Below are 23,228 nucleotides of genomic sequence, written 5' to 3' on the forward strand. Positions count from 1 at the left end.
ATAACCATGCAGCGATTACCAGAAATATTTCAAAAGGTGATATTTGTTAGGAATCCGAGTTGTCACTAGGTCCCTGGGATGGCTGGCTTCCGGTCACGTCTCTTTCATTCACGCTGTGTCATACCTACCTTGTCTTAACGCTTGCTTGGCTGGTCTTCCAAGGATACTTCTCAGGGAGCTTTCTGAGCAAGATGAGTGGTGATTTTAGTGACAATAATGCCCAAGTGTTTAACATAGTTAGACAATGACTCTCACATTTTTGGGAAAGGAATGAATTTTTAGGGAGTTTTTGTGGCAAGCATGTCAAGCAGTTTATATGTAGGCTGAGTTTAAGCTGGACCGGCAAACAATGGTAATTCTTTAAGAAACTATTTCTCGGTTGTGAATTGAATTTGAAGAATGTGCAAAAGGTCCCACAAAAACGTGGACAGTACTGGTTCCTGGAAGGGCCCCAGACGCTGGACAACAGCAGGCATGAGCCCTGCGTTCCCTTTGCATCATCGGCCTTTTCTCTTTAGGGTCCCTTGTTTTCCTGTTATTATAAATAACTATATCTGTGGAGTTCCTCCAACTTCCTTTCCCTAAACCATTCTGGGAAGCTCACGGCCTAGATGGGAATCATGCTTGTTTTCTCTTTGGAACAGTAGCTTTTGCTTACACTGGTTCCTGAGGAAAATGGCCAACAGCTTTAAAACCTTAAATCCTAATGATCAAATTCTGCCAGCTCTGCGGGGGGAGCTTGCTCTCATTTCTGGCTGCATCCTCGTCTGGACAGACGTGCTTACTCAAGTCCATGGTGTATGACAAAGAAAGCACTGACACTGTCAAAGTTAAATCCCCAGGGTAGATTGCTTAGGGAGAACACACAGGAAGACATTAAAGTTAAAACAAAGCAGCTCCATTTAGAAAGCAAGAAAAAAAGGGTGATGATTTTATGGATCCAGAAATGATGACACCAGGTAAAGATGGACTGAGCTGCTGAGATATATAATATCTGAATAACAGTGGCCAAACATGGAAGGGAATTGCTTATCTCACCAATAAACCCAGGAGAAGAGACCCAGGGACTCAGGGCCTTTCCATTTTTCTGCTCCTCCATCCAAGGCCAGGCCATCATGCTCAGGCTTGTTACTTCATGTTCTGAGTTGGCTGCTGCATCTCTAGGTATTGTACTGACATCCCAGGGGGAAATGTAGAAGATATAAAAGGCCAAAAGCATCTTAGAGCAGATTCTGACCCCTTTATAATGCTTTCCCAGTAGTGGCAGCAGCAGTAACTTCCTCATATGTGTCATTGGCTAGAATTGATCGTGTGACCACCTCTAGCTGCAAGGGAGTCTGAGGATCATGAATATTCACATCCCAGATTCTACTGTAGAAGAAGACAAGGAAGGAAGAAGGAGCTGGGGTACTTAACCCGCAGAGTCTACCATGGCAGTGTCTGAATTCAATGCAAGCTGCTAAACTGTTAGAATTAGTTAGGAAACTTGAACTTGAATGGGACTACTAAAAACTTAACTTTAATCATCTCAGAAAACATCTTGAGGAAGAAGGAAGATTAATTTTAAGAATATCCTTTGGACCTGAGAATTTTATTTTTGCCACTTGTTAATTTGAAACAGAATTCGTTGGTCCTTCATTTTACTGTATATTTTTGGGTGTTTCTGCTTTGCAGATCTTTCCCACATTAGGAGGTGGGGGAAGGAAAGAAGGAAGATAATGAAAAGGAATAATGTCAGATAAACTATATTAACAAAGATTTGGCCTTTCTCTCATCACCTGTTTTGCTCAAATGGAAATAAACAAACAACCTAGACTCTAGAACATTCTAGGCAAACTTTGTCCATAAGGAGCCATGAACCCTTCAGGTAATGAGAGAGCCTTTGTTGACCAGCATCACAGGATGGTGGTTGTGTTGAGGGTGCCTTGGGTGGGAGGTTGGGGGCCAACTCCTGGGGAGAAGGGGACACCACAGAGGCAGCGCTGTACAGGCAGCAGGGGGCTCTCTCCTTGGCAAGTTCTCACTTGCCGGCTGGAGTACTTGGTGGTGACCTTGCACTGATGAGCAGCAAGTGGTGGGGGTGGGGAGATCAGTTTCCTGAAGCCAGATGGGAGGATCACCTCTTTCTGTGCCACATGGCCCCTGAAACTCTCCATGTAGAGGACACTTGCCCAGAGATGGAGGAGAAACTAGAAAAGGATCCAGGCAAACTGCACTTAAACAGGTTGAGACTTGGATGGCTCTGCCATCTGGCTTCTTTGAGCTGGTGGAGATAAAATGTGATTCACAATTGTATTCAGTGGCCATCTAGTGCCCTTATAAACACACAGGCACGCATGTGTGCTGATTTGGTCTTTGAGTGTGAATAAATGATGCTTAGTTGTTATCAAAATACTGGAAAATGCCTGAGGGGTCGGGGGTCACCGGGGGGGGGGGACTCAGGTTTGGCGGAGGCTGCAGCAGAAGTGGGGATGAGGACGCGTTGGGCCCAGCGGCCCAGCTGGCCCCTGTGTTCATCAGGAAATGCCAAGGGCAGCGAGGGACTGGTGCCCAGCCACACAGAGCCGCGCTGGGCATTTGGAGTCTTCTGGCTTCTTACTCTACTGGCTTATGTCCTCACCGGGTAACCAGGACAGGATACTTTGGGCGTGGCATGGAATCCAGTCAGCCACCGTGATGTGGGGAAATTGGGTTTTGAGGAACGTGGCTGGGGGTAAAAATCTGGAGGACCCTGGCTGTGCCAGATCTTCTGCAGGGCTGGGACACATGCTTGGCTCGCTGGTACCTCTCGGATGGGGGGACAGTGCTGCGTGGCCACCCCGCGGCGGGGTCACGGGTTTTGTTTGCAAAGCTCTTTCAGCTCCCTGGAGTGTTTTTTAAGTTTAAAGACACCAAAGACCTAGATTTTGGTTTCAGTTTTTTTATACTGTTACCCCTAGAGAACCATGCCAAGTGTATAAAACTCTTTTATTGAGCCCATGAGTACTGGGAAGGGTCAGAAGAGGAGCCAGGCCATTATTTAAACACTCAGCTTGTGTCTGCTCAACCCAGCCTTCCCTCCAGGTGGGAAAAGCAATCAGCCATCTGTAAATTTCACTAGCATCTCTTTTATTTCACAAGGTTACAAAACAACCACTACTTACTTTCTCTGCTTTTTGGGGGGATGGGGGTGGGAGAAGAGTCATAATTATTTGACAAATATGATCCCAGCATCGTTTAAAAAATTATTTAAAACTGAATTGTTTCAGTGTTTTGCCACATGTTGCTAGCCACCTGGCTGTTTCTACATTTTGGAATATTCCTGCGCTGTCTGGTGTCTTAAGGACAGGATCTGAATTTCCCCACCTTTCCTTGGAATTGTGGTCTTGGAGTTGCATATCACGCCAATCCCTGTCCCTGGGCAGTACCACAGGCTTAGCACATGCTAATCCTTCTGGCTTCTGGGGTGGATTTTTGGTGGAACACTCATCGTTTCGCTGAGAGCTGTGTTTTCTTCATTTCAGGGTCTGGGAAGTATTTGGCGGTTTCCAGTGGAAAGTAAAACTTGCATTTCAAACAAAGATGAAGCAGGGAGACTTACATAAACATGAGCGTTTGTTGCGTTTAAGAGCAATCTTGGTACACTTAAGAAATTTTTGCATTTTTGGGGTTTTAAGGGTCTAGCTTATTTCAAAAGCTCTTATCATTCCTTTGAGGGTTTTCTCCTTACCCAAGGCTGCCCTCTCTTTCTCCTTGCGCCGATGGCCAGGCCGGGCCGCGCGGGCGCGCAGCGCGGATTGGCAGCCATCCCTGGCTGGTATGTGCCTTAATGTCTTTGGGTGTGTCTGCGCTGGCAGCTTTTTGTGACCAAACGTATTGGTTGCTTCAAAGAGTTATTTTTGACCTTCATAGAAGGTCTTGATTAATAGTCTCTTTGTCCATCAGGGACTGACTGCAAATAGCAAAAACCCAACTTGACTACCGTATTTCGCCATGTATAATGCACATGGTTTTGCCCAAATTTTTGAGGGAAAAATAAGGATGCGCATTATACATGGGCAGTACTAATTCCCTATCTATATAAATGTTTTCAATTCTTTTATTTATGCTTATGCGTTAAAAGTACAACTCTAGAAAGCAATAACAAGATCCATATGCAAAATAATGCCCTGGAATATGATAATTGGTTTTGTTTCTAAATATAAGTAAAAAATTAAATTAAAAAATAAAAATGAGAGATTTTTTTCCCAAAAGTTTTGGGTGAAAAATGTGGGTGCACATTATGCACGGAAGGTCATTATACACAGCAAAATACGGGAATTTAAATTCCAGAATCCCTCGGTTTGTGGAGCTGCATGTGGGGAAGGTCAGGGGTTGAGCCAGCCCTGGGGATGCCTCAAGCCAGGCTTCACCAGGCAGACAAAGCGAGTACGTGTCTCTACACAGCTTGTTTCACATTCACTGCCTCATGGAGACTTTTGCATCTGGGGGCTGTGAGAACCAAGGCCAGTGGGAGACTGGATTCGACTCTTTTTGCTTCGGGGAATCCTGAGGGGTCTACACCACTCCCAGCGAATGGCAGCGGAGGCCGCACTTGCTGAGGGCGTGCTGAGCCCAGAGGGCCCATCAGTGGGTCTACTCTGGCTGAGGCGAAACAGAATCAGTTTCAGGGGAAAGAAACATGGATTTTCATTTCTTAAGATTGAAATTAAGCCATGGGACCAAGAAGTCCTCACTCTTGGACTTCAATTTTCTCTGGGAATTTTGTGAAGGGAGGGACTGCTACTGACATCGGAACACTTTTATGTGGCTGGAATTGGGTTATCAGGCTGTCTCTGTGCTGCCGTTTCATCGCCTTGCCGAGACTCTGGTGGGCTGCTGCGGGTGGCGTGAGCAGGGCCAAGTTTGGGATTAGACTAGGACAGACCAGGAAGGGCCTAGAGGTCAACCCAGACTAGAGGTCAACTTGGCTTTGGCGTTGGCTAAATAATGAGTCTTGCTCATTTCAGAGCCTTTTGGAAACCAGGGGTGGGGAGGAAAGTCCCCACCCATAACCCCAGGAGAGTACTCGGCGGGTCAGTGATTAGTGCCGGGATGAGGGGGCTCCGGAAGGCAGGGCGGGTGGTCCTGATCCTCACTCTGAAGGGAAGCCGCACCTTGACCTCAGGTTGATGGTCACGCCCAGAGGCATCAGGGAACAGCCTGGTGCTTGGAGGTGTTTTAGCTGGAGACTGATGGTTGACCTCATTAGTCTAAATCCTCCTAACATATTTTTCTTGAATCCATCGACATTTTAGGTGAGTATGGGGTGTGTGGTCATACCAGGTGCCAAGAGAGATGCCAGAGTGGGAAGATGAGGGAGGGGCAGGGGAGGTACTGCACCCCTGGCTACCGCGGTGAATGGGCCGTGAAGGCATTGGTCAGCCAGGCTGGCCTGGGGCCCTGGCTCTGGGTTCAGGCTTCTGACGGTGGTTGTTACCCTGGAGAATCCCCTGAGGCCACTCTGCAGAAGACAAAGACCCTCCAAAGACAGACATTATAGAGCCATTGGCATCTTCGTTTCCAGCCCGGAGCAGACGCAGACTCATACTTAGTCCCTTGAACCAAACTGACCCGCTTGGGTAAGACCTGGAGTTTGGAGCTCGGTCCAAGTGAAAACTCTATGAGCTGACTGTGCCCGAGTGTCCCATTCCAGGACAGACCGGAGGGGGGTCTCATGGGACCGATGGCACAGAGCTGAGTAGCCTGGCAGCTGCCAGGTATCTGAAAGGTCACCAGAATATCATTTTACTACTCAGCACCTGGCAAAATATTCTTGATTCTGGATAAAGGTCACTGGTATGAAGTACAGAAACGGCTTTGTCGTGATATGGAATGGCTTCGGTCATAGCAGACTCGTTGGTTTCCTTCTTCCGTCTGGTGCACCTCAGCATCTGTCTCCATTCAAAGGTAGCCTTGAACAGGGAGAGATGGGAAGGACACAGACAGGAGTTTCTTTTTACTTCACCTACAATCCCTTAGGCTGCAGCTGCAGCTCGTCGCCTCGTTTCGCACCCCGTGGAGGTGAAAACGCTGCCTGCCGCGGCCCTGCCCTGTGGTGCGCGCTCTGTGAGCGACCTCCCAACGTTCCCTGCACTAGACCACCTAACTCCTGTCGTGTCCACCTCGGTGTGTCTTCTTTTCTCTTTAGAGAGGCTGTTCACAGGGTATGAGCTTGGACGAATGTACCCGGTATTGTCTTTGTTAGATGAGAGTGCTGAACGCTATGAGAGAAGGTGGTGGCCTTCATTTGCCTGCAGAGAGGATGCTCTGTAGTGAGTTTCTAAGAACACGTAAACCTAAGTAAGGAACTGTTTGCCATAGTTCATCTTCAGATCCCAGAATGTGGGTCCTGTAGCAGGGAACCCAGAATGCAGCCCTCAGACCCTGGAACCAATGCCACGCTCCTTATGCCTTCACTCACTTTGAAGGCATGAAGTCATGGGACCTACGCAATGTGATCAACCCCAAGATAAGCTTCTAATCCGAGTTCATGCACACTGACCTGTGCCTGCCTGGATCGGTGGTTCCTTAGGTGGAGGCCGGTTGGAGGAATTCACTCAGAGCCCAGGCACGGGGACGGGGGTCCAGGCGAGGCTGGACGACAAAGGTGCCTTTTACCCAGCCATCCTCTCCTCGTCCAGTTCTTCCTGAGAGAGGTACGGACAACGTGCACTAGGAAACACCCAACTGACATCAACCCAAAACACCGCAGTCAGCAGGCACACAGGGGATGATGGTGTCTCCTTCCTAAGCCCCAGCTTGCATGTGTTGGGGGGAAGGTAGAAGACGGGGTGGGGGTGTATTGGCCTAAGGCCTTTAGAGAACCTTAAAGTCAGAACCGATCTTACAAGGAGATTGACCCTAAAGTCACCTTGAAGGTATGATTTCAACGTCCCCCAAAGGCGTTTGTGTTCAAAATTGACCTTCATTCGGTAAATCTGTAAAGCTGGAAGTGCCACTATTGGAAAGTCATTCCTCTGTGTAAGGTTTTGTCGTCACAATGCAGATCTCCCTGAGAGAGCACTTCAGGCGCTTACTCCACGTCCCCCTGAGAGGAGTGCAGCGAGGACCCCGGGCACAAGGGACCGGACCCTGTGCAGGGCGGGGGCACCCCCCGCCCAGAGGAAAATCGTGCAGGAGGGTGGGGGAGTCGGGGGGAGGAAATGGCTGCCATAATGGTGGAGGTTTTGCAGTTTGTTTTAGGATAGCCATGGCTTCCTGGATTAATTAATTTTCAGTGAGCATGGTCACCTGCCTTTCAGGAGCAGGGACAGAGTCTTCAGGTGCAGCTGCGTGGCTCTGGGCAGTGCCGCCACCCCCTCCACCCCAGATCTCTCCCCTCCCCGCACCGTGGAGGAAGTCGGCCACGCCTCCAGGGGGCGTGTGTCCCCTTCTGCCGTGTAAGGCTAAGCGCTCCCAGAAGTGGAGGGCAGGGTTTGGACCCTCAGTAAGACCCCTTTTCCTGTCCACTCTACTCGACCATTTCCACAGAGTAGTTTACACATCTGACTTTTTTTAACAATGTACACATGCTGGCGCGGGCTCACAGTGCGTTGAGATGTGGCTTGACGGTACTGGATCACTGGCAAGAGAACAAACAAACCCTTGCATGGACACATGCGGAGATCTGAGGGGGAAGCCGAGTGAACTGACAGTCATTAGGTTTTGGCAACCCGACCACATCTGCTTCTTGTCCTTCTTTTCATTGTCCCTCTCACTGCAGCTCCTGAGGGTCTTGGGTGTCTCTCTTTACGCTGGGCTGATGTGGCCATTTGAGTGGGTTCTCGTGCGGGTTAGAAATCACTGTTTGTTGTGTCCAAGGGTAGATGCAAAGCATTCAGGTAGATGCACACTGAGTGTATTTATCAGATGTTCTCTCCCGGTGTCAGAAATGACTGGGAATGGTTTTCAGGCCCGGGCCGTTGGGCACCGATTGAATCGCAAGCGCCCCGTGGGAAACATGAGGGTGGTGGGGGTTCATGGACCTCACTGGCAGCCTGTGCCCAGGGCCGCCCTTTCTGAGGGAGATGAGGAATGGGACCGCGAAGAAGAGCATCATTCACGCACCCATCCATTCATCTCCTTCCTGAGAACCGCCTGCTGTGAGATTCCCCTGCGGTTTCTGAGGCTTGGCTTTGGCGCCACTCCCCGTGGGCTGGTGTGGGACATCGGACGCCCAGGACGATCTCTGCCGTGTGGGGAATAGGGATTGTGACAGAAAAAGTGAGCAACAGGTGGCAGGGAGGGAGGGGAGATTTTTGTAGTGAAGCCTTGTGGGAAACAAAGGGAGCTGGGGAAGGGGAACCACAGCCCTCAGACAAGGAAAGCCGTGGTGTTTCTCACGGGGCTGGGGTCGGGGGGGGGAAGGAGAGCCACTGCAGAGCAGCCACCACTGCCCAGCGCACGTGCCAGGAACCCACGAGGGTGCTGTCCTCGCAGTCCCCTTAACCAAATGCCCACCGGCTATGGGCTTCCTTGCCTGTGACCTCTCCCACCACGGCCTGCGGGACCTCGGCTCGGACCCTGGGGAGGGAGCGCTTTGTGGGCTTCCTTCCACGCCCCAGCCTGACATCGCGCTTTTGTCTCCAAAATGGACTATCTATCCCTCATGCTTTGAAATCTTCGTTTTCATCCTTTTATTTTATTTTTTTCCCCAGTTCTTTGGGTTTCTCCAGCAGGGTCAGTGAAGTTCTCTCTGTTTTTAATTGTTTTATTCCAGAAGCAGTCGGGCAGTTTGGGGAAGAATCAGAGATGTATGTTAGGCTCAGTCGTACTTATTCTGTGAAGAATTCCCGTTTGGGACTGAGGCCACGTACTAACCAAACTGTGTGTTATCCTGAAATGCTCTCCCTTCCCTGTCTTCTGCCACAGTGTCCAAACTCATTTTTCTTACTGTTATCAAGTTTAAAGGGTTCTGGGTTTGTTTTTTTGTTTTTTTTTACTCTCTCCCACCCCCGAGAATGCCTTGTGTCGTTGAATAATGAGTTTCAGATCCCAGTTTGCCCCACATTTGACTTCTGTGTGAATATTTCGCATATGTTTATATCATGTTACATTGTAATATCAGTTACAAGTTATATTTCATTTTGGTTATTTTTGAAAATTAAGAATTCTTTTTAGAACCTCATAACTGGAGATAAAAGTGTAATTGTGCTTCTTAATAACTTGTTTTTCTTTTTCTGTGACACAATAGGAAAACATATAAATTAGCTACATGGAGATAAAACCAGAGGTTTGCCTGCCTTTTAAGGTGTGGATGATTCTGGTTTGTTGTCTTTGTGGAAGCGAATACTTTTGCTAGCTCATTTTGGATACAATGGATATTCTTCCTGATCATGAGGGTTGTATGTTATTCTTCCCAGAGGTAATCTCAAGATTGTCTAACAGTATCATGCAAAATACTAAGAACTTATTTAATATATGACTGCCTCCGGAGAATAGGTCAAATTACTAATTCGTTATTCTTGCACTAGCAAGGCAACATAATCAAGCCAGAGAAAGCCTAGAGTTTATTTTGATTTGTTTCACTTTGGGTTTAAATTGACCACCCACAGTTATGCAAAGGACACGAAAGCTTGTGGGTTTGGTGTGTTTGTTTTGCTGTCATACTGTAACGATGTCCACACACGACTGCGCTTAAAGCCCGCAGGATCAGACAGATTAGAAGCCGTTTGCTTGTTTGCTAACAATGTCAGAGAACACTGGAAAAAGAGTCCGTTTACCCCAATCTGCCATTCCCATAAGTTGATAGTCGCGCTATTTGCTTAGCTGACCACCCACTGAAGCCGAGGCATGTGAAGCTGCTGTCCACTAAAACGGGCCTGAAAGTCGCGTGGGACGCACCCAAAGATGCTACCAGTAGACCCGTGGAGTATTACAACATTGCCTACGGGAAGTCACTGAAAAGTCTTAAATACATCAAAGTGAATGCGGAGATTCAATCCTACCTTATTGAGGATGTGGGTAAGTGACACGTGGGTCTTGTTCGCAGTAGGAACTAACTGTGCCCTATGTTTTCCGTCCCATTCTTAGGGTGTGACTGTTTGTGAGACACAGTGTGTCCAGGCTCCCATGGTTGCTTGGGAACGGGAAGCCACCACGGTCACGAATCTTTGGCTTCCTGGCCTTCGCCCTGCCAGTGGGCTGTCCCCGTCCCACACTTGAACTCCACTGTTCCTGGATCTCTCTCCAAACTGATGTCAGAAACCACTTTTAGTTTCTGAATGTGCTTTTTGGTCTCGTGGAAACTTGACTACTGGGCAACTCTGTAGTCCAATCTGGAGATTTCTCGTTGGCGAACCACTTTACCATTAGGGATTACTCAAGCAGCGTGTCCCTGTAAAGGTGCGAGTGTGCGGATGCTCAGCCATGTCCCATCCAAAAACGAAACATTTCTCCCCATGCGGTTTCACTCTGGAAGTCTGGAGTATTTTAAATTTTGCCCAGGTATATTGTCTTATAAGAGCAGGTATAGAAGGTTTTGAGCCGACTTAGGCTTTGGATCAGCTCCCGGGGTGCCCTGTCTTCGCCACTTAGATCCCGGAAACTGCTTACTCTCCACTCACCTCCTGGTCCCGCCTCACGGGGCTCATTGGAAGTAACAGCATCAGCGGGCGCGGCCTCAGGCCTCCTGGCCCCGGCAAACGCCCCGCCGCCTTCCTGCGGTGGGTCCGCATCCTCAGCGCCGCTCAGCTTCCTGGCCACAATCCCCCCCAGCTTCCTTCCCCGTCTCTGAGCTAACACACCAGGTGTCCTGGGCGTCAGGGCAGAAGGTGCAGACCAGGGACAGAGGGGACAGGTTCCCTTCCTCCTGGATCCAGCTAAACCCACATTTCTCTGAATCTCCTTCACATCCCTGTGGCCCCACAGGGTTCAGCTGCAGGGTTAAAGGGCAGTGCTGTTGGACCAAAGACCTAGGAAGGGTCCCATTCCCTTGCTCAACGCTCAGGCTGTTAGGGGAGCTGCAGAGAAGAAAAACATGCAAAAAGAGGGACTGAGAACTCACTAAAAAGCCGTGTCTCCCAGGCAACTCTGATGAGTTGACGGGAATCAGAGACATGTGGATTAAATTTCTCTGAAACACAAATAAGCCCAGAAGGATGAGAGAAAGTACCTGGCAAAGCATAGTTTTGCCTTCCGTCCAAACCTGAAGCATTTCCCAGTTGGGCCGGCAGGTCGTGCCAAACCCTCAATGCCACCAGGCCCTGCCGTAGACAGACAGAAGCCACACCCGTGCTGAGCACAGCAGGTGTTGCGGACGGGACTGGCCTTGTCCCCGGGTGCCTGGGCCTCTGGCTGGAGAACTGGTGTTGGGGCAGGAGCTCTTCGCTGTGCGGGATGTGCGCACCAGCATTGCCTCCGGCAGAACTACCTCCAGGCCCTCCGAGCATCTCCCCTCAACGCCTGCCCGCTCTCCTCTCTTCAAGGGACTGGCGCCTTCACTCACCTTTCTTACGACAATAATTCATTTTGAGGGAAACCAGCACCGCTGGAGCTTTGCTTTTCAAAGCGGCAAGTTCAGGGTGCGCTCCTGCCCTAGCCTGGTGCCTTGGTTTCCTTTCGTGTCCCAGCAGCTTTGGGAGCTCAGCCAAAGAGGCCACTGCTGTTTGACCTTGACCCCGAGATTCAAGTTCGAAAGGGAAGCCCAGTTACATTGCAAGATTAGTGTTTTCCAAGATTTCAGGGAATACTTTTCTAGGTATTTGTTGAATAGTCAAAGACAACACGCACACATAGTAAAGGGAGCATTTTATTGTGAGAAGGACATTTCACGAAGTGTTACATTTTCTAATGGTTTTTGAAGATTTCCATTTGGGCCTTTCCTGGGGAAATATTATCTGTAGTCAGGGACACTGCAGGTTAAAACATTTATTTAGTGGACAGGGCGTTCCTATTTCCTACACTGGTTTCACATGAAAAAGCTTAAAAGCTTTTTTGTTGACTGCTGATGAATCCATGTACTTTGTTCCAAGTAAATTTTGTGTCCTTTGGTCAGATGTATTTCAGTTGCAGGAGAGGAATGTTAGCATTTTGATTAAAAAAAGAGAGAGAGAAAGCTATAGTTAGATTTGTCATTTAATTCAAATTGTTATGTTTGGTTGTAACTGGTGCAAGGAAGACACAAATCAAACTGTCGTTCTTGGACATGTGACATGGTGGCTTGATGTGAACCGTATGTTTCAGAGCCGGGGGTAGTGTACTTTGTGCTGGTTACCGCAGAAAACCCCAGCGGAGTGAGCCGCCCCGTTTACAGAGCTGAGAGCCTGCCCGGTAAGTCTCACCTAGAATCGGAGGCTGTGCTTTTGTCCCTTAGATCGTGAGAAACATCCTCCTCGCTTTCTCTGGTCCCTACAAGTTTAGAATCAGTAAGGAGTTTCTGAACAAAAATGTTCAGACTTGTAGAGGAAGCTAAGAGACTGAAAACTAGGAGAGATTTAGCTCTGCTTTTAAAGTCATTGACTATAGGGTGTTAGCGTTCTGTCTTTAATTCTGGAGTGCTCGCTAGAGTAAGCCATGTGCAAGAGACTAAAAAGATGTGTTGTCCATCCAGCTTAGTGCTGAGTCACTACCGTGGCCTGAGCTGATCCCTTTGCAGCTTGTTGAAAAGACCACTTAGTGATATGTTAGGGATGCTCTGAAATGTGGAAAATCCTCTGGTCCTCATTTCTAACTACCAGGTTGCATTTTCCTAATTTAGGAGGTGAATGGATCAAGATTGATGGTTTTCCCATTAAGGGTCCAGGACCATTTAATGAAACCGTCACAGGTACTATTTGCTCACTCGGTTCATGTCCTCATTAAAGCACCATCTCGCAAGAGAGCTGTGCTTCTGTTACACCCATATGCTCACCAACCTTCATTCAGTTCCCATCGCTAAACTAACACACATGCCATCCAGTGTCGGTCAATCTGCTATGCACCTGGTGGACTGGACTGCAGCCAGTGTTGCTCACTCCTCACTGTTCTCTCGCGTTCTGGGGCCGGGAAGTGTCTCGTCTACATCTGGGGATTGTGTTGTGCTGTGAACAGGCAAATATGGCGGCTGAGATGGAGTCCTGGCCCGATGCGGACATTGGCGGCTCTTTCACCTGTGGATGGCATAAACAAGTGGGGCCCGCCAAACGGGGGCTTTTATTGGCTAATATGCTGCATCAAGTCTTTCTTTCCTTAAAACCACGGGGTATTTGGTGATATGTTAGATAATCTGCCTTCCATCTCTGCTCCATATTTGTATATATGTGTGTTTTATCATTTGGATGTTGATGTTGTCTGATCATGTTGTTTTACTTGTTGAGAGAAATGTTGACATTTCTGTGTGTTCCTTGAATGTACTTAATTAATGATGAAAAAATAATGCAAAATGAATGCAGTTATTTTAGACTGTGCTGGCTGCTATTCCAAGACAATGGGAGAAGAGCTGTGTTTTATTTTCATGAACCATGCTTTTAAATACATCAATCTTGTGTTATTGTTGAGAGGAAGGTGAGTATGTTGAAACCAATGACTCTAATCTGCTCAGATCAGATTTGATGGGTGTAGGCAGCATTCAGAGTCCTTTTATATGAAAAAGGATGGAAGAACAAAACCATTAGAAAAGGAAACTGGCTTTGGAGGACATGTGGTGTGTTCTCGTTCAGTTATGTTGGACGTAGGTGACCACGGGGTGTGGTGATGGACGTGTCTGTTGGCGATTGGAGATAAGAGAAGGAAAGGTGGAAGGGCGAAGCCCTGGCAGACGTGGATTTAGCAGCCATGCTGCCAAGTGAGAGCTGAAGTAGAGAGAGCGCATGAGAGGGTGAGAACTACGAGGGACTCGCAGAAGGCTAGGAGCAAACCTTGGGAGACGGCAAGAGTTGAGGAGGTAGCACACCCAGGTAGTGTGCGACATCGGACGAGAGGTTTGCTTCAGGGGTTGTCTATTCCTCAGGACACACACGTAGACATTCACAAAGACGTATAAACCTTTTACTGACAGAGGTACTGGCCCTTGCATTTGAATCTTATATTTTGTACTTTAAAGGACTATTTCATTTTGATAATCATCCTGATAATTTTTTTGAATGACAGATAGTTTTAGAATAAGTAATTTTCCTGCTTTTCCTTAAGTAATTAATCCTGTATGCCTTCTTTAATTGAAAGGGGTGTGTGTGTGTGCGTGCGCGCGCGCGCGCGCACATGTGTGCATGAGACCTTTCTGAGTAAGCACGTGTTAAAAAAACCCTGGGAGTCGGGATCAGAAACAATCATGTTCCAGCTCGGTGTTGGTTATATGTACCATGAAAGCATCTAATCTCTCTCTGCGGGGGCCTTTGTAGGCCTTGGTTGCCAAAGAGCAGTCAGCTGTAATACATGACACCACATTTGTCATACATTATGATAAAAAAAGATACTGGGAGAAATTGCTAGCTGAGACCGTTTGCAGCATATGATATAAAGCAGATTTTTTTTTTTAAAGAAAAAAGACTACATAGAGTTGGTTACAGTGCTCCAGCAAAACAACAACAACAACAACAAACAAACCACATTTAATCGTTAATTAAATAATGAGAACAATGTATGAGAAATGATCAATTAGTGACCGACATGCATCTGTATACTTTTATGTTGCTAGGACAATATGCTTTGCTATTGTTGTGAGAAATGGTTACTCTATGATTATCCTGCCAAACAAGGAAAGGATTCTTCATCCCACGTATCTTCATTCACAGGGGTGAGGGGTGGGGGGCGGGAGGTTTGCCCTGAAATGGAGACTTTGCTGTCAGTACCTGGTGTGAGCCCTCAGGCTTTAGTGCTTTAGTTTGCTTTAGTGCTTTGACTTTTAACGCTTTACTGTCTTCCAAGGTTTTATTTGAAACTGGAGGAAATCCGTTCTGGAACAGCGGTTTCAGTTCCTACTCTGGAAGGCCCCCTTTTGGGGGTGGGACTCTCTCCACCTCATTGTCTTCCCTTACAGGTAGCAGCCTTCCAAGCACGGCCTCGGTGCTGGAGAGTCACCGGGAACAAGGCGCAGGGGGGCTGGCCTTACTGAGACTGTGTTCTTGTGTGAAAGAGAGGCAGTGAGCGTGGAAGCCAGAGGCCGCGCACGCCGTCTGTCCTAGCTTGCGAGGGCTGTCACAGCAAAATACCGCGGCCTGGGCAACTTCATTCATAGAAACACATGTTCACACAGTTTGGAAAGTCCAAGATCAAGGTGTCAGTAGGTTTGATTTCTCCTGGGGTCTCTTTCTGGGCCTTGCCGATGCCTCCTTTCCTTCTGTGTCCTCACATGGCCTGTCTTCCTGAGCACGCATCCTTTTGTGTCTCTGTGTCCAAATTTCCTCTTCTCATAAGAACATCTGTCAGATTGGATCGGGGCCCACCCTAATGGCCTCATTTAACTTAAGCACCTCTTAAAACGCCCAGCCTCCAAAGAGTCGCATGCTGAACAGACAGGGTTAGGACTTCGACATATGAATCTGGGCGGGGGGTGCGGGGGAGTTCAGCTCATAACGCAGTCATGAATTCTTCGGAAAGCACGCAGCTCTGCGATGTACAACCGGCAGTGGGGAGTCCAGAGACCTGGTAATGTGGCAGCTCCAGGCCCCTGGGGACCGGGCGGTGAAGCAAAGCCATGTGAGGAGAAGGAAGAGCAGGCTGCGCGTCCCGGAGGCTGGAGGACTTGAGTGGGTCTCAGACGGGTCACTTGTCCAAGAATGAAAACTCTTAGGACTCAGATAGGACTCAGTGAACATGCAACTCCACAGGGGACCTTTGGCTTCCTCTTGGGGAGCTCATCTCCTCTTTTCGTTGGAAAGTTTCCTTTGTATGTAAATGTAAATGTAAAATCTCTCCTGCTAAGAAGTAAATCCATATCCCTCTGTTCTGTCCCTATGGCAGAGATGTCCCAGGTCCTTTCACAGACCGGAATCCTATTATTTCCCTTTCCAGCAGACTTCTTTCCTCAAGTTGTTGTAGCGCTTTCTGTCCCGGGTCTGGGCTTCTCCGTCGTGCACAAAGACAGGTGTTGGGATCAGGGTGAGAGGCAGAGGCCCGACTCCGCAGTACCTCTGCTTTCGCCAAGCTCTTTTTCTGGGAGATCTGGCCTCGGTGGGCCCCTGAGCCATGGAAGCCACGCTGCTCAGGGCGGCGTCCGCGCACACCGGGGCCAGGCCATGGGGCAGCTGCGTGCCAAACGATGGCTCCAAGACTGTCCTCTTTTCACGTGGTAGTTTAACTAAGGTCTTTGGCCAATGGGGAATTAATGTCTGTGGCATTATTTCCTCATGCAATTTTAAGTTTTATTTAGTGTATGATTTTCAGGGCAAAACTCTGTTTCTGGTCATGGCCTGATTCGTGAGCCCCTCAAGGGCACGTCACTTAGATTTACTCATCTCTGTCTCCTCAGAGCCTGGGACAAGCACGTGCCACGTGCTCAATACACGTTTAGGGCAAACGCATTTGGAGGCGGAACTGTGTGCTGGCCGGAGCCGGGTGCTGGGCGATGCAGAGCTGTCTGTTGGAAGGTCGGGGTCACCTGCCTAGTTCACTGGCTGATTCTGGAGATGGTCCCGGGCAGGCCAGCTTGTTGGCCACAGAGGGGCGCTGCCGCAAATCAGAGACCCTAACTGTCGCCCCCAGTTACACGGAGGGTCCTGGCTAAGGAATGGCCTGGAGCGCCTTTGCAGTTTGGAATTCCTCGAGGCTGACCGGGCTCAGAGGATGAGGTGTGTCCAGTCAGGTCTGTCTGCTGTAAGGGAGACGCCCTCCCTCCCTGGTAACAGGCACCTTCTTCCCAGGGCTCTGAGCTTTCTGAGAGCCCGATGCAAAGCCGCCCCTCACATCGGAACACAGTTAGAGTGCCCCAGCTTAGAGGCCACTCTTTAATCATGAAGAACAGTGGTTTCCGTGTGGAGCTTCACTGAGCAACGTGTTCTTGGGGAGGAGCAGAGAACTCAGGAGTTGCGGCCTAGACAGAGACTTGCGGCAGGGACGCAGGAAACACCAGCTGCCTCCTAAGGCAACAGTCACGAGCAGCCTTCCCGGGCACCAGCATCTAAGCCAACATCCCCGGGGGTCCCTCTGCATTGGGGAACGTAAATGTTGGCTCATTCATTTTCCTGTCAGTGAATTCTAGGAAGCAAGCGGGGGCTGGGCCAGGGGATGGCTCGCCCCTCCCCAGCTGAGGCTGCCGAGGGGACACTGGTCTTCCAGGAGCATGGATCTAAGTCGCTGCCACGGCGGGGGTGGGGGGCACCCAGAGCCCATCGCTCTCCTACAGGGGGCGGGAGGCCATCGGCTCAGCGTAGGGAGAGACGCCCCAGGGGAGGCTCCTGCCCTGCAAACACGGTGGCGGGGACGTGTCCGTGCGAGCAGCTGCAGAGCCCCTTCACTCCTGCAGTGGCCACGGCGCCATCGCCGATCCGTGCCGAGTCCTCCAGAGTCGCTAACGTAGCAGCGCCAGCCCCGGTCTGCAGGTGCTGCGGCCTTTCGCAGCCACACACCGCCCGAATCCTGTGGGCGCGATCAAGGACATGAAGTAGTTGTCACTGATTGTCACAACACCGCTGGGGTCAGCGGCAGCTGCTGCTGACACTTCGGAGGACATCCTGGAGCAAACCAGCCGTCCTCAGGGGCTTCTCAAACGGGGTTCGTGGAGCTCGGTGGGGCAGGCGTCTGCGGGGACATGGGCGCCCCGGCCACACCCAATGGGGGGGTGTTTTCCGGATGGCCAGTCACTTGCAATACGGTTTTTTATTTGAAAATAGTATGGAGCTGTCCGCAAAAGTCAAGTGCAATTGTGAGATGAAACTGAGATTGTGACCGAAGCGCCGAGCTCCAGGCTCCCGGCGTCGGGGTCCTTTCCGCGGCCTCTGAGGTCACCTTTACAGAAGAGTTGGAAGGGCCCAGTTAAGTGACTCAGCACTTTCGCGAAATGAATAGAGAAACAGAAGCACGTGGTTGAAATCAAGCGGTCGCAGGATGGCTTTACACTGGCTTTGTTTCTGAGGCCAGCCTGCTGCCTTTTGAGAACCAGATTCTGAGGACAAAAGCTGGCCGCCTTGTGCCCACCTGTGGGGTTGGCCTCTGCCCTCCCCGTCCCTGTCTATGCTCCACGTCCAGTAGGAGTCCCTGGGGCTTGCCGTCTGGTGACAGTGTGGACTTCGCCTCGTGACCCTAGAAAGCAGGAGAAAGAGGCCCTGTGAGGCACCGGACAGGTCCCGCGAGCAGCAGAAACCGTGGACAGAAGGCTCTTAGGCTTATTTGTGTTAGAAGAAAGTTTTAAATGCTTTATAACGGCTTTCTCACTCTGTAACAATTTTAGTAAATGACATTGATTAGCATGGGGGAAATCAAGGTTCTTTTTTCCTTTCCTTTTTTTTTTTGTTCTTTTTTTCCCTTTTAAGACCATCTTTCTTCTCCCAGTCCCTGAAAAGGCAGCAAGGACTTACTGGCTCCCAGCCATGGCTCAGGGTGCTGTTCTGGCGTCTCTGAAGGACGGTGAGATGTCTCGCTAATTTTCTCCTTAGGGTCCCGACAGGGTGAGTCATTGTTCTGAGCGTCCCCAAAGGGAGTCACTCACACACCCTTGTGTCTTTCCACAGTGCCATCCTTGTTAGGGGGGACCTGCCCAGTAAGCCAGCAGAGTCACGCGCAGGTCATAGACACAGAGGGAAGCTCATGTGACAGCAGCGAGCAGAGCGAGCGGTGGGCCCAAAGGCCCGGTCACTGGCGGCGTCCACGGGTGGAGAGGCGGGCGTTGGTCTCCAGCCAGGTGGCCGCAGTGTCGCACGCACCCGGTGGAGTAGAAGTCCAGCAGGGCCCCGAGCAGGGCCCGTGGTGCAGCCCAGAGCGAGCGCTGGGTGCGCAGAGCTCTGAGCTCTTAGGGTTCACAGAGGCGGAGGCCCCCCCATATTGGTGTCCGGATAGAGTCCCTATCCGAGTGTCCAGGCTTGCGGTTTGGGGCGTTCTGGGCCCCTCCTAAGGGGTTCCTGTTGCACCCCATTGCCTCAGTCTCGGCACAGCCCCGGACATAACTGCCGTGGCTGCCAGTGACTCCATCTGGGACTGTCAAAGGTGCGCGGATAGCCCGCTCTGCTCTTGGTCTCTGCGGTCTGCGGTCGGCCAGCCAGGCTTTCGCTACGGCCCACCAGCCTCTTCCCGACGTGGTCCCTCCTTGGAGACCTGGCCCATGACACGTGTGGGGAGAAGAGTGCTATGGGTGGGGCCTCAGGGGACAGGGGGGCTGACTTCCCCTCAAGAGCACCAGGCCTTTGGGAACTTAGCTGGCATTTTCTCTAAGTGGGGGACCTGTGGCACAGGAGTCTTGGGCAGTGATTCGGGGGCGACAGACAGATCCTTTGCCAGAGGGGTGTGTCAGGCTCCATGGGGTCCCTTTGTCCGGAGCAGGCACACGCTCCTGCCACAGGGTGGTGGCAGGGACGCCAGCCCTGCAGGCAGCCTGAGCTTCTGAGCACGAGCGGCGTGGAGGGGGCCAGGGCTGCCGGGCTGGCTCCCGGGCCGGCGTCGCGCCCACCCGTCCAGCTCCCAGACTCTCTCCTGACCTTTGCGAGCCCCCCTTTCTTTGTCTATAAATGGGTGTTACTGTGTCACTGTGAGGATGCTTGTAAATAAATGCCTTATAGCTGGCAGGGACCCACAAATTATGAAGGTTGGTGACATTCTGACTCACTGCTCCAAAACAGAGACAGGAGACTCCCTTCCTCCATACTGTGAAGCGCGCACAAGAACTCAGTGAGTAGTTGCGTATCGGGGTGGTTCACTGGAGAGAAAAATGTGGTGTGCGAGACAGATTTCAGAATTCGTATTGCAAACATTGGTGTGTGGGAGAGATGTTCCGTGACTCATTCCCAGATGTCTCGGGGGGGGCTCTGTGTCAGAACTGACCCAGAAAGGAGCCCTTGGCAGACAGACGGCGGAGCGGCGTCGGCTGGCTGACCTGGGCAGCTGCTCACTCTGTGCTGTGTCTGGGCCCGTCATGGGAGCGGGGAACTCAGACTCAGACTGGGGACAGCAAAGCGCATGTCCCGTCATGCTCCAGCCGCATCACCTTTACCCCTCTCCCCTCATATTCCACCCGCACCCCCTTGTCATGGTGACTCACCCAAAGTGCACCTGAGCCCTGGAATCTCACCTGGCCTGACACAGGTGGCGGTCTTCCAGGTGCCTGACACTGCAGTGTGAGGACCACCGCTGCAGCCACACGGGCGGGACCCCTCCTGCCCCGCAGGCCAGCGTCCCCGGTTGCCCTGAGATTTGACGTTTGGAGCTGGTGGGGTGGCCGGGGAGCCGCCAGGGGCCGTGGATGGGCGAGCAGGAGGCAATGAGCTCAAGGCCACCTTTGCGGAGCCTGGGGGCAGGCCAGGGCCACGGGGGGTCAGGGGCATCAGAGGGACAAACTGCTCACTCTTCAGAGCGGCAGACTGAATGACGGCTCACGCTGTGCTGGACAACGAGCGTGTCCTGCTGGCTGAGACGGAGCCAAGGAGAAGATGGCCGCGGCCTCTTTCATGCCAACGAAGAGGGGACACTCGCTTGGAGTGAGGGGCGACTGCAGGTGCTGATGGAGCCCATGAATGGTGCTTTCAGGGTAGGCTGCACCCAAGTCGCCTGGACACAGACAGCCCCCTATCTGAGACGGGTCTTCGTGTAAAAACCTGTGACAATAAGTCTGCCTGTCTCTTTCTCTCATGTCTGGTTCTTGGAAATAGATGTTTTAAGTGCCCCTGGTGTGCAAAGCATTGTAGTCAAATCTGTCATGGGACCTGGGGTTCCATTCTGGAGGGGTTACCCACCCACCCAGTGAATCACAACCATGAACACACTTAGCAATTCACATGCGCTTCATATACACCAGGCACGGTACTAGGTGCTTGATGTGGCTTATGGTACGAAACACAATGTGCCACATGCTACTTTGCAAAGGAGGGAAAATGAGGCTCAGCGTGCGTCTCAGAGCCACCTTGCCGGTGACTGTGGAAGCCCACAGCAGGGGCCGCTGCGTCGAGCTAGCATTGAACTGGGCGTGGATGGAGCATCATGTTGCATTCAGGATTTTTTTTCTTTGTGATAAGAACAGATTCTGATTCTGTACAATTTTAGAATATTTGCTGCCTTGGGTAGCTGACGCTCAAGGCAGGAAACATGACTGTCTGGCCTTCTAAAGTCGAATCGAGATGGGAAATGTTTCACCCTGCTGAGCTGCCGAGCAGACGGTGTGTGATTAATGTTATCCACCAGCTCTGAGAGCTACGGGAGGACAATTCCAGAGCGAGGGAGGCGACGACATGCGCTGCCCAGTTATAGTGCGCTTGGCACTTGGGGACGTGAACATGACGTCTCTCAGCAGTTGAGATTTCCTGTTTTCAAGATAAAAGACGTACAGGGATTTGTTAGAAAACTTCCAGAATGCTTCTGTGAGGCCATCCCGTGCGGGTTAGAAAAACACTTAAAAGTTTCATTGCAAGTGAATTTGAACCATCTGGATAGTTTTTCTTAGTGTGCGCATCAGCCTAAGAGAGGGTCACCAGATGATCTAGAAAAGATTTATACAAGATGTTCGACAGTACGTTTCACCCAGGATGGCAAAGAAGGGACACTTTTTTTAAATACTTGAGAGACAGAGGACTGTGTTTAGAGGGATGGTGTCATCACCATCAGGGTCAGTGGCTGCCGTGCCGCCGGGGACCAGTTCTCCGGGGCAGCTGTGGGTGGCAGGTGTTCTCTGGTTCACTTGCTCCCTGCTGAGCGCTCTGTCCAGTCCTTACACACACGCTCAGTGGCCGCTGCGCCAGGCGTTGTGCCCACGTTCTGAACGGGGCCTGTCCAGCCCAGAGCCCTGGGTTCACGTTCATTAGCAGAAGACTTAGGCGGCTGGCAAGATGGCACTTGCGGTGACGAGCTGGCATAAGTCAATGGGCCTTGGCACCGGAGTGGTTGAATTCAGGTCCCTGCTTGGCACTTGGTAGCTGTGTGGCCTTGGGCCAGTCCGTTCTCTGCTTTGCACCTCAGTTCTCACAGGGATTATGACGTCTATCCCATTTACCTGGGAGCCGTTTAAGGACAATTAAAATAAACCACATGAGCGCTGATAACAAACTGTGAGGTTCTATGGCAGGTGGGCACTGTGGTGGGTTGTCAGGGCCAGCTCAGCCCTGTTCTCACAGGCGGCCGACAGGCCTGGCTCGCTCGCCAGCCTGGGCAGAAGTTGCTTCTCACCCCTGCGTCGCTGAGGTTCCCTGGCGGTCTGAGCTTTTCATGAAAGTAAAATAAGCATCACACCTTATTCACTGAGATCATTTCACCTCGGATGGAGAGGTTAGACGGCAGGCTGGCGCTGGGGGACAGCCCCCACCATGCTCGGTCCCTGCCTCGGGGTGGCGCGGCTCCTGAGTAGTGGCCCAGCCTGGGTCAGCACAGGGCCACAGGTGGGCACCTCAGGCAAACGCTTGTGCCGTCTGGAGCCGAGCTCCTGCTCTCGGAACCTCAGCCCTCCCTCCCGCTGATGGACCCATCACTTTAGGGAATTCCAAGGGCCTTTTTCCTTAGGCCTGCTTTATTCAGGATTTCACTGTTGAGTGTCAGGGGACACGGAAGCAGGGACCTGCAGCACTCCCCCGGGCCTGGTGACGACAGCGAGCTCTCCGGGCAGGCCGCCCCGCGCGGCGCATGGCGCAAGGCCCCCAGGACTGGGGCAGAATCTCTGGGCAGGGGGCGCCGCTTCCGTGCAATCATTTATTTTGTAGCTGACTCCTGTGAGACCCATGTGCCTGTGACCTGTAGCTTTGCCCTTGGCTGGAGAGGACCCGGAGCCCCTGTGCCCACGGGCTCTTTCTGCAGCAGAGGCGCCGAGGGCTCCAGACCGAGCGGTGTGGAGGGCGGCACCGAGGCCAGCCAGGACGATGGCAGCACCGTGGACATCTGTCCCACTCACCGCTGCCCTGAGGGAAGAGGCCGTGGCAGCCATGTTGCCTGGGTGGTGACCCCGCCAGTCCCCTCCTACCCAGGAGAGCAAGCTGTGCACGTGGCCTGAGGCAGCCTGTGCAGAAGTTGCTTTTCACTCCCATGTCGCTGAGGTTCCCTGGCGGTCTGAGCTTTTCACAGAATTAAAATAAGCATCACACCTTATTCACAGACATCATTTCACTTCATAGAATATTTAAAAATATAGCCCTGATCCGGCCCCACAACAAACACCCTGTGAAATCAAA

General features: G+C 51.2%; 1 protein-coding gene across 1 annotated transcript in view; it reads left to right on the forward strand.

The window, feature by feature from the left end:
- The window catches only part of FNDC1 (fibronectin type III domain containing 1), a 77,815-nt gene that overhangs the window by 11,781 nt on the left and 42,806 nt on the right, over positions 1-23,228 (forward strand). Inside the window, exons 2-4 of the mRNA XM_054570180.1 lie at positions 9,790-9,984; positions 12,205-12,291; positions 12,719-12,787. Of these exons, the coding sequence (XP_054426155.1) occupies positions 9,790-9,984; positions 12,205-12,291; positions 12,719-12,787 (351 nt within the window). The remainder of the gene's footprint in view (positions 1-9,789; positions 9,985-12,204; positions 12,292-12,718; positions 12,788-23,228) is intronic.

This window comes from Pteronotus mesoamericanus, unplaced genomic scaffold, assembly GCF_021234165.1.
Source record: "Pteronotus mesoamericanus isolate MK-2021 breed Mesoamerican mustached bat unplaced genomic scaffold, CSHL_Meso_final contig_20, whole genome shotgun sequence".
NCBI lineage: Eukaryota > Metazoa > Chordata > Mammalia > Chiroptera > Mormoopidae > Pteronotus > Pteronotus mesoamericanus.